Source organism: Lycorma delicatula, chromosome 8 (assembly GCF_047948215.1).
Source record: "Lycorma delicatula isolate Av1 chromosome 8, ASM4794821v1, whole genome shotgun sequence".
NCBI classification, from domain to species: Eukaryota; Metazoa; Arthropoda; class Insecta; order Hemiptera; family Fulgoridae; genus Lycorma; species Lycorma delicatula.
The window spans coordinates 115806598-115819136 of record NC_134462.1 but is presented as its reverse complement, the minus strand read 5'-3'; the positions used below and the strand labels follow the sequence as shown (position 1 = coordinate 115819136).

The 12539-nt window shown below is 28.8% G+C and overlaps 1 protein-coding gene across 1 annotated transcript in view; it reads left to right on the top strand.

Annotated features, from left to right (window-relative positions):
• Nucleotides 1-12539, top strand: part of LOC142329518 (discoidin domain-containing receptor 2-like) — a 405738-nt gene that overhangs the window by 327200 nt on the left and 65999 nt on the right. Inside the window, exons 7-8 of the mRNA XM_075374192.1 lie at nucleotides 457-664; nucleotides 10540-10671. Coding sequence (XP_075230307.1) covers nucleotides 457-664; nucleotides 10540-10671 — 340 coding nt within the window. The remainder of the gene's footprint in view (nucleotides 1-456; nucleotides 665-10539; nucleotides 10672-12539) is intronic.

Genomic DNA, 12539 nt, shown 5'->3' with positions numbered 1-12539 from the left:
TTCTTTTTTGGTCATTATTATTTTGGTTAAAAATACATGTGTAATAAATATCTTTTAATTATTTTCTGTTACCGCTCACTAAAACATTCTTTATCAGGAAGGCCGTTAAGTTTTCTTAATAATTTTTCGTTTAATCCCACACGATTTTTGTAAAAAATAAATATATATTCGTTTGGTTTTTGCATATTCAGCCTCTTTACTCGTTAAAAAAAATGTTAATGATTAAAATAAAATTAAAATTCGTTTAATGATTGGCTTACAGTTATGTTATTTTGTGTTCTTATTTACTTACTTTTGTGAATATTTAGCATAATGTTTTTTTTCTTCTTTACAATACCAGTAAATATATTATAACTAATTCTTTTATAATAATTATAAGAATAATTATAAGATAATAATTAAAAGAATAATGTATGACACATTTTATTATTACATTTTTAATATAATTTTTTTTAGGTATTTTATATGGCAGTGATATGGCTTAGTTTAGATGGAGAAAAATTTCAGACAAATCCGGTTAGATTTAGACCAAAATTGGAAACGTTTAAAGATTCTGCATTTAACATATCAATTCCATTACAAAACAGAGTCGGACGATTCGTTAAAACACAATTATATTTTTCTGCACGTTGGATTTTGCTCAGTGAAGTCTCATTTGATTCAGGTATGTTTTTTCTATGTTCTTTCTTTTTAAATATCAGTTACAATTTTGTATGATTTATTAACAGTTATTTCCAATTTTAACTATTGCATGAGTTGTTTGTTTAATGTGTAATACATTTTTTTTGTAGAATTTAATTTTTTGATAATTCTAAATTAGATTTAATGTAATTTTTAACTTTAATTTTTACGTAATAAAAATTAAATTACTTACAACTTTAATTTTTCTAGATTAATTTACTTTCCCACCAGTCTAATCCAAATTTATTCTCAGTTCTATGTTTTTACGTCCTTGTACGAAATGAAGGAAGTATTGTGATGGCGAAAAATTTCGTTTTTCAGATTTCAACGGAAATATTCATTTTGAGCATCCCTGAATCCATTTTGACTCGTTTCGGCGTGACGTTTGTATATACGTACGAACGGATATACGTATTTATCTCGCATATCTCACAAATATTAGCTACAGGATGTTGACATTTTACATTTAGGACTGTTGTAACATCTAGTTAGGCACCTCCTCTTTTGATTGCAATCGACTGGACCAAAAGTGTCCCAAAACGCCCAAAATCCAAAACATTTGGATGTTGAACTTTTTCTTAACTGCAGTAATAAGCCCTCATTGAAAGCTTTTCAATGATATAACATAAGTGGTACTTATTTTCATTGCTTCCAGAGTTATAACCAAATAAAATTTTAGTTAATGAAATATTTGGATCTTATAAGAGCAAGGGAAGGCACATCGGTTCGAATCAGATATTAATTCAATAACAACAAAAAAAATATCAGAAGTTATTGATGAAATAAAATTTTATGTACTTTTCATTTAAAAAATAAATGTTTGTATGTAATTGAATAGGCGTATAAAGAAGTTACGTGGTGCCCACACATCAGATTCTTTTTTAATTTTTCTTAAATCTATTTCATGTAATATGATAAAAATATCTTTTTTACAAAAATTTAGCGTAATAGTGTTTTAAAAAAATCGTTTATATTCCATGTTTTTAATTTTCGACTCTGAAACAAAGATTCAATAAAAATATAATTTTCTTTTTTGATAAAAAAGCCTTTAATGGTTTATTTTTCTATGACGTGATTTTTTTTTAATTTTGCTTCCTGAATCACAAATAATACGCGTTTTAATATGAACAAGAAAACGATACTGGAACCCAATGAAAAATAAAAACGCGTTCAAAATCAGATGTAAAACTTAAAACTAGTTGAATACTACCGATTGCTAAGAAATTATGATGAAGCAGTAAGTAAAAATGTAAACAAAACATTTCTGTCCTACATGGTGGAAAGGTAGGTCTTAGCTTTTCTTTTAGAAAATACCAGGTTGGAATTCCGGTCAACCACAAACGTTTTCATATACTGGTAGTATTTTATTCAAATGTCCAGCAGGTGTAATATCTGATAGTCTTTATGTTTAATTTTTCACTAATTAATTAGTAAAATTGTTCTTTTGTTGTAATATACCAAAAATAACATCTAGTCGATTTTTTCTCGTCCATAGACTTGAGGTGCCAAAAATCTCAAAAATCGTAATTGTGATCATATTTTACAGATTCTTCAATTTGACTTTTAACACGTATAGTTTGTACGATTAATAAGTGTACACAATTTACTTTTTAAATTAGTATAGTATGTGGTTTCTGGTATTATGGAATTTTGGGACCGTCTCTCGTAATGACTTTTGTCAAAATCAAAAACGTTTTATCAATTCTGGAATACTTTTCGCGTGGAAGTTTACTCCAATGTTATCATGGAGCTTGTCTTCTAAAAACACTGTTAATCCATAGGGATATTTGCAGCAATATAGCTATCGGGCTAAACATTTTAAGGTAAAAACACATAAAAAAAGAAAGAATCATAAATTCTGTATCTGTGCTTTTACTTCAGTTTCAATTTTTTCTTTTAGATGGTTTTTTTTTTTTTTTGTTTGTCTTCATATTAAGTTAAAATAAAAAATAAACTGTTATAGGTAAAATTCTTCTTTTAGTCTTTTCTTTCAGTTGCCTTACAGGAAAAACAATTGAATGAAAGAACATTTTATTATGTTATACCTAACCGCGGGTATTTCTCTCTTCATTAATAAGGAATAAATTTTTAAGATTAAATTTACCCATTAAGTTGCTTTGTTTTCTTCAAGTTGATTTTTACATTTCATCTAAGAACTGAAATTTCTATTTTAATATGCCCTGTGTTTCATAAGAAACCAAATGTTTTTTTGTGAATTCACAAATTATATTCTTCTAAGACTGTGATTTTAAATGTTGTAATATCAAACATGTTTTATTATGTTTCTCTTATTAATCTAGTATTCAGCTTTTTTTTTATATTTTGTAGTAGTTTTTATTAAAATTTTTTCCCCCCTCGTAATATATTTTTTATCATATTCAATGAGATGGATGAAATGTGTCTTACTTGAGATTTATTTATCTATATATTCTAGAGTTTTCTGTAAATATAGTCAGTCGAGTTGTTTATATCAAGAAGTAAGATGAGAAATGAAAAGAATTTTTTTTTATTTAGTAGAAGGGTGATATGAAATCTATAAAGACAGAAGAGTGGGAAAGAAACGATTGTACGACAACGAAAATGTAAAGGGGATAGGAGAAAGGAGTGTAGAGCTAAGAGGGGACAGAGAGAAACAGGTGAGTTGAGTTCCCAAGCTCTGTTGAGGGAGAAAATTGGATTTCGTGATGCTGTGTGCTCCATGCGCCATTCTACCACAACCGAAAGACATCGTAAAGAGAATAATGCTTCTAATGGTTCTGTTACAATTTCCATTCGTTTCTTGTTTGCGTGCTTACATTTTTCTATTGTAATGGATTATCCATAAATATAGAAAATTAAATATAATGAGCTTAGAGCTTAGTATATCTCGTAATATCTTCAGAAGGAAATCTATTAACGTTTTGTTAGACGTTTATCTAATTTAATTCCTTCTATACATTTTATTATAAATATTCTTCAAAAGAAATATACCGCAATTAAAATAATCACACTTTTTTTTTAGATATCTGCGTATATAATCATCACGTAACATGAAACACTTTCAGCTTTTACTTTTGTTAGTTTACTTTATTACAACTTTTCTAAAATATACATTTTTTTTTTATTGATATGTAATGTGTTAATCATTTGTAGTTAATATTTATTTCTAATGTGGTGGTGTGTCAACTTGACGATTACTAGTTTTAGTTAAATATATCTCTGTAACGCTGTCTAGGCTTTGAGGAGTAACTGAAAGTGGAATTTAAAATCTCCTTTCAGCTGGTAAAGATGTTTTTAGTATAAAAGTAGTATAAAGGCCAGAATGAGCAAACGAAAGAATGCGAGTAAGTGTATTTTCGTCTTTGTTCTTTGTTGGCAATACAAATAGTTTGGGTAGTATTAGATATTATCTGAAAAAATCCAAAATCATTGATATGTAATTGTTAAAGTTTGAAAACAATTTTTTTTTTCTATTATGAAGACATAATATGCGTTCTTATTTTTTTTCTGTAGTAAGATTTATGTATAAGTGCCATAACCGTAATCGTTATAAGTGACCAATTAGGTAAAAATTGCTCCCGAAAATGATATTGCTATTCCAAATAACAAGCATCTTGTGCCAGATTTATCAGAAAAAGCGAGGAGTGTAGTTGATTCCAGTTTCCTTTTTTACTGAGCCAAATGTATAGTTGCATAATAGAATGTTATGCCCGTTGAATGCGTGCGATCATTTTTCCAATTGAAATTTTCCTCAGATCATTACAGGGACTGAGTATTTAGTAAACATGATTAATCTCAAAGAAAATACTTCTAGTTGATGCTTCTTTTACTGAAAATATTTTTATGTTTTATAAAATATTCAGTTTAATAGTCTAAAACAACAAACCAATGTATCTCCCTTTCTGTTATGAAAACTATGTTAAAATTCAGGAGAAGTACTATTTCACACACAGCAAGATTTTTCTTATAGAAAAAGTATTTCGATTAAAAAAATGTATGTAGCAAATAGACGGTAAACTGCAGATGTATTTTTGCATGAAACTCGCATATTTGCCTAAAAATTGTTTTTTGATATTCAATTAACTCTTCATTAGTAATTAAATATATCATTAGCATTTCGTCAAAATAATAAAATCGTAAAAACTACTTACAACTTTTGTAGATTTTGTAAAAAGTTTGCCCTTTACTGGTTTCCATAGAAACTGAAATAATACTATTATTAATATGGTTATTAGCGAAGAGAAAATTGAATAAAAAAAAACTGTTATTAGCCTTGAAACATAATTCCACTACATTACAGTGAAAATAAATATAGAAAGTTAACTTCGCAATTAATGCAACAAAATTTACACTAGCTGAAATGAAAACTACCTTGTTTTCTTATCTTTCATTTTGTGTGTTTTTTGAAAGTTGTTTTTAACTCGGATTCTCCGTTCGTAACGGAGTGAAATTTTTTAGATCCTCTCTTCTGACTCATCATTCTGTCAGCTACACATAATAGTTTAACCTAGGGGATCTCATTAATTATAACACTCGGTCTTACCTAAGTTTATGGAGATTTCTTATATAAAATGCTATTCCATGTTTTTAACCTTTATCTGCATAATTTTACGTTTATATCTAAATAGTTTCTGAACTATCTAAATAACTAATAATCTAAGTAACTATCTAAATAGTTAATATGTTTCTGAAATGTTGGAAATTAGGGCATAAGAAAAAATTAACAAAAAACATGTCTTCCTTTATTAAAGTAGAATTTAAAAATAATTAACAATTAATAATATGGGCGAAAAAAAAATGTTTATAAGATTATTTTCAAACTAAATGAAAATAATAAATTTAAAATTAATTGAAAAAGTAAAATTCATACATTTTTTGTCAGTTTGAATGTGACAGAAGTAAAACACTACTTCCCTTTTTGTACGAATGTTGAACTTTAAGGGCAGGCCAGACCAGATATATTTTATGGCCAACTGTTCCTCATTAATGTCTAGAAGCGATCATTTTATCGTTGGATTTTGACAAACAACACATCAGATTATGTGATTTGTGAATAATATAACACGCTACTAGTATACTCACTACACGAAAAGGGATGCATGGATCTTCCATTTTCTCAAAGATATTGTAAAATTTTCGAAAAATTGTTACATATATAAAAATGAAAATACATACATACACAATGTTTTCATCCTTAAATACGACGTAACTAATAATTGTTTTTCATAATTTCACAACTATTACAGTATTATAAACGTTAGTTTACGGAATAAAATAGAATAGTATAGTAATTACATAAAATAATTTAGCTAAGAGAATAAATGTCTCATTGAATGGGGAATGTTTGTATAAGATATTACTCTCCACAGAAAGGTATATATTAATATGTTATTATATTACTTATCACAATCTTCCTTATGTTTCTGAAAACAAATAAAGCACCTAACGTTCAACCGGCACTATTCACAGTTACTTTCTCTGACAGTAATGATGAGAATTTTACAACTTGCCGAAGTTGGTGGACGAAGTGAAGTTTTTTATGTAGAGCTTAATATGGTGTTATTTTTCAGTGAACTCAGAATTCTGACAAACAAAAGTACATTTGGTTATATGAAGAAATCATATTATAACTTATTTCATCAGTCTATTTAATAAAGTATGCATGTTTGTTATTCTTATTCTTGGATATTGCTGTTCCATTTTTGATAAAAAAATTATCTCGAGTCACATCTCTCCAACAATTACGGTTATAGCGCTTAACAAAAAAATAATTTTTAAAAAACATTGGAACTGAATGGTGTACATTAATTTATTTAGCATTAAACTCAATATTTATTCATTCACAGGATTCGTTATTATGCAAATGTCTCTTTTTTTCTAAATTTATTTTGAGAAAAGTTAACCAAATTTCATAAAAATCGGTTCCACCATTTTCAAGCAAATACCAAAAACCAAACTATCTAACGTTGTAAAATATACATATATTTTATAATGTATATTATAAAATAAAATAAGGTATTGTATAATAAATAAGGTATTTTCACATATTAACAATAACTTATTGGTCTTATACGTTTATATTTTTTCCCCGCTTCGCGGAACCGGATCCGCAACTAAACATAAACTCGGCTCCGAGGGGTGCCATAACCTCTACCTACCTCGTCGGGAACAAAGTTTACGCCAGATAGCAGGAACTTGGTCTTTTAGGCGCCATGCTTCTAATGAGGGGACTCCAAAGGATCTCCCCACCGAGACACGGTCTTTATGCCTTGCCTCTAATGGGAAACCCTAGAAAGGATCCCCACCGGAACTAGAACTTTCCCCCCAACGGTACTGCAAAGGAGTCCCCACCCTATCATCGTAAGCGGGAAACCGAGGTCTCCCACCCGCTCACGGATGGGGCTGTCCGTCATAGATACCATGGTGCTCCTTTTATTTTTATTTTTCCTGTTTAGCGTCAGAGAATTACTGTTCAGGTATTACTTCAAAGGATGAATGAGAATAAAATTTATGACTGTAAATGAAGTATAGGCTTGTACAGTCTTAAGTTCTAACATTCTTGAGATGTGTGGATAATTGAAAACCCAACCACCAAAGAACACCGGTATCCACGATCTAGTATTCCAATCCATACAAAAGTAACTCCCTTTACTAGGACTTGAACGTCTTAACACTCGACTTCCAAATCAGATGATTTGGGAAGACGCGTTCACCAATAGACCAACCGGTGGGTTACCATAGTGAAGTAATGGAAATATTTAATGAATTATACTTTACCATCCCGATTTTTGGCATTTCATGACGTTTTGAGGTTTCCAGTATACAAAAGAACAAAATAAAACGTAATATGTATGTGATGGCCTTTTTTTTATATTGGTGTGAAAACACACACACACACACACACACACACACACATATATATATATATATATATATATATATATATATATATACTGTATAAAACAATAAACCCAAATAAATTATTATTTATTATTACTAGCGAATGTATTACTTCCTCTTTAAATCATCGGGGATTTAAATAAAACTGGGAAAGATTTGTTACTACATCTACTAACTTCGATATTTCTTACGTTACCTTCTTAAGTATTTAGGAATAAAATATTAAAACGATAAAAGTTCCGTAAAATATATTTTTAAATACTTTTTGTTTAATTAAAATACAATGCAAGTGGAAAGTAACATTTTCAAAAATGTAATTTATAAATAAAGAATATTTATAAGAATTAAATACAGAAAATTTTAAGTAATATATTTTACTGTTGAAATTATAAATAATACTTCTTTTATATGTACACGAATAAAGTAAAATTTTGTTTTTTACGTTACAGTGAAAGTATTAAAAAGGTGAAAAACTTGTCTAAATAAATGTAGTATTCATTCGGTGCTTTATTCTTAGCCTAATTTCATTTTGACATAATCTACTTGAGAATTTCCGCTATAATTTTTTAATGTACGTACAAAAGAGAACATGCAGCAATTTCTCACTCCTTTAAATAAATTACTGAAAATCACGCGATGCACTTTATGTAAAAACATCTTATGGTAGGAAGACTAGGTCGGATCCAATTAACGTAGGCGTTTTAGAAAATACAACTTATTTGTATTATTATACGCAAAAGGTTGTATTACATTTTTAAAAGTAAGTGTAAACTCGGGAAGAAGACATAAACCAATGTAGCGGTTAGAGAATGGATGTTCGAGAGAAGTAAAGAGAGAACGCAGACACGTTATAGCTAGATTATTAATTGGGGAAGATACGAGGTGGAGCGAACAGTATGTCCTTTGTGTATACGCCGGGCTAATGAGCGCCGGGATTTATAGGCTACTTTATAATCACGCTTTGCGTTCAACACGGCAAAAGTACAGACTACACAGTACACCTAAAGTAGAACAACGGTCGGTTTAAGTGCTTCACTCCATATTGTCCCTATAAGCCAGCCAGGTGTACCCTGCCCTACCGAACTCAAAACTACTGCTTTATGCTTTGTTATTCCATTTCTCTATTTCGTACCATCTCTCTTTAATTTTGTATAACAAAATTGCCTGTATCTCTTGCTTCTCCTTGTTCCTAGCAAAATATCCATTGAACAAATCCCTCAGTGTAGTATGAACAAATGATATCAGCCAGTTTATTTAATCGTATTGCATTATTTGATAATAATAATTGTAATATAAACGTAAATCATCTTATAACATAATTATAACGACATGTTATGCATTGTACCGCTTTATACATTAACAAATCTATGTATCGTAGATTTGAAAGTTACATGCGAACTAAATTTATAAATTATTTTTGTTCGTACTGCAAAAGGATTCGACTCCCTAACTGCACAACCATCTCTATTCCTAGCACTACGATAAATATAACTATAATAATAATTAATACAATATAATTTAAAGGAAATTACTTTATTTACACAATTATTTTACAAACTTTAACAATAATTTTGAATTTTAGTTTTTTTTCATTCAATTCAACACTTTTCAATAAGTATCTCTTTAATTTCACATCGATTTTAAATTACCAAAATTAAAAAAAAAAAAAAAATGAAAAATAATATACATTTTTCTTTAATTATAGTTTTTGTCTGTTTTAATTTTTATCACCTTACTTTATTTGAACGATATTTAATTATTGAAAAAAAAAAGTTAAAACTTGAAAAATCTGTTCCCATATAATACAGTACAATATCGTTTACAACAAATACAAATAGCAAGAAGAACTTACAAATTATTAAAAGTAAAACAAAAATGGAAAAATAAAGTAGAGACTGCTAACGAAGTTGCATTAAGATTAAAATTAAAGGATACAATTAATGCTAAGGATGCATTTTCAAACTCAATTTTTCGTTTTAAGTGTGTTTTATTTATTCTATTAGAATAAAATTTAAAGGGAAGCTTCTAATAAGAAAAAAATCATATAAATCGATTGATTTGGTGAAACTATGGCTTCTCTATCTATGTAACAAATAAACTCATATAAATAAACACGGTTCGAAGTCGTTAATTAAGTTTAGATAGAATGTATTCTCAATATAGGTATAAAAATCTGGCGTTGACACCACATGACTTACTTGTACGTCTTTTAAATTGCATATACACATTTTTTAAAATGAAAAATAAATAAAATTTTATTTCATTAACAACTTCTGATATTTTTTCTTGTTTTTTATTATTATTCTTGAATTGTTATTTATCGTTAAAGTTTTTTTTACAATCAGATGTAAATAATTATTAATAAATCAATATATTTACATTAAAAAAAAAAGGAGATGAAGTCTGATTCGAACCATTGTGCCCTTGTAAGATCCAAGTATTTAATTAATTAAAATTTTATTTGGCTATAACTCTGGTACCAATGAAAATAAGTACCATTATGATATATCGTTGAAAAGCTTGTTTTGGATTTTGGGCCTAAATCCAAAATGTCAACATCCTACGGCTATAGTTTTGAGATATGCGAAATACATACGTACGTACGAACGAACGTATGTACGTACTCACGCCAAAACTGGTCAAAATGGATTCAGGGATAATCAAAATGGATATATCCGTTGAAATCTGAAAACCGAAATTTTTCGCGATCACAAGACTTTCTTTACTTCGTATAAGGAAGTATAAACAAACTGACGAGCAATTACATTGATCAAATTAGCAGATTATTATTATCAATTACTAAACAAATATTTCCCGACTGCTAAATAATGTTAAGGATTTTAAATCTGAAAGCGGGAAAAACTGAAATTTATCCTCATCGTGTATATTAAATATAAATCTTTCTTTTTTTATTTTTTGTTTGATTTTATTTCTGTTGTTTTAAAGAAACTTTTTTATCCTAGTTCCATTTTGTTACAGTGGCTATTATGGGTAATGTAACTGAAGAAATTTTAGAACAATTTTATCAACAACAACAAGATAGTGTTCAAGATGAGGAACATCCTGGCACCGGCGGAGAAACTACTCATGCCCGAAAAGAAGTTACACCTGGTAAGAAAGATATGAAATTCATTCGTTTTAAAATATTTTTATGAATATGTATATTATAAAAATTCATATTTTTACACTTAGTATTCGTTAAATTACTAGTGTTATAAATTCGTATACTGAAACATTGAATTGAACGGTAATAACATTGATTATGAGCATTAGAATAAAATACAGTTAATTTTTATATAGCGTTTAGTTGTCCCTCAATATGTATGACACCATCCCTTTTTGGCCTTCTTGCTTTCTGGCCTTATCATGCCTTCTTGTTTATTTTTTATTAATTGTTATACTTATATTTTAATTTTATTTATCTATTTCCTGTTGTTTAATAAATTGAGGTTCTTGAAAAGGAGATCAACTTGATTATTGATCTGTACATTTATGATGTACTGATGATGTTCTGGTCACAAGCACTGTTTATTGTCGCATTTTAATTTAAAGATTTCTAAATTTTCTAAAATGTTAATTTTTCTTTCTTTAACACATTTGTGAATTAATTTCGTTTATTCTTCCATTTTCATTAGGGTATGTCCTTCTTTTATTAAATGCGTTGCATAATTAGAATAATTTTTTTGATTTTTGAAAGATTTTTTAAAATAAAAAAATAATGAAAAAAAAATAATGCCTCTTTAACCTTTAACCTTTATTGAGTGAACCAGAGAAATACAACCTTATTAAATTTCTCGTTTTGGCACGTGTTCATTGTTCTCATGTTTGACACCGTAACAGCATTCTTCAAACGTAGTTTTCATCGTGACCCGATCAGAAGAGTTGAAAGCAAACACCAAATTGACTGCCACTGTTTGCAAAAGCTCACCATTTTTTAGTTTTTCTAATTTCCTTAAATTTTTCTTCAATCTTTATCATTTCCCGTTTCTTCTTTCTTGACATAACCCACAAATAATTAATTTCAATTCATACAAGATATCACTAAAACCACAAACAGAACTCTTGCATGGACGGTTACTGAGCAGACGATATGATCTACTGAAAGTACCAAAATAACCTGACTTAAGCAGCAAATCCGTTATCCTTTCCCTTTGTCTAAAAGGGGTCTTAAGGGATAGTTGTTCTATCTATCCTTGCTTTTTACTTGGAACTAAGGAAACCTGTTTGCATTAAACAGTCCTTGATCAAATCACACTTTACAAATAATGTATATTATGTTAATTTTTATTTTCATCCGGAAAATAAACGTTCATTGTCAAAATGAGGAATATATAATTTTTTATATAAACTCTCCATTAACAGAGGTTCTACAGCATTTCTCTTCAGAATCCGTTGTTTGAAATATAATTATTATTTTGATATTCAACGATCTTGAACAATAAAACTTTAAATTTAACTGCTTTGCACGACTGTTTTTTATAACTCACACACACACACGCGTGTATGTATATATATATATATATATATATGTATATAAAATGCAAATATAAATCTTAGAGGAAGAAAAAAGAATGAAATATATGGTAATATATGAAATAGTCAATTGTGGACGTTAGTAAATATGTTGTGGTTAAAAAGAATGACGCAGAAGGAAAAGAATTTTAGAATATAACAAACTAATCAATCAGCTGATACCTCAACAAAAAAAGAAGAACCACTTTTGTAACACTGTATATTTAATATTAGCATATTTATTCACAAAACAAGCTCTCCTTGCCTGTGCCAATCTACGGGTGAGCGGGAAGTCCCTTTACGCTTATGAAATTATTAGGATAGGTCCTGCTTACCTTCTACGGATTTAAAATGTCTGTATGGGATCCACCATGTTCAAAGCACAGCTGGCATGCGCCTCCATGATCGATTCTTCATCCGCAACGGCATATCAGGGATGATCATTTCAAATGTTGACAGAACAGCTT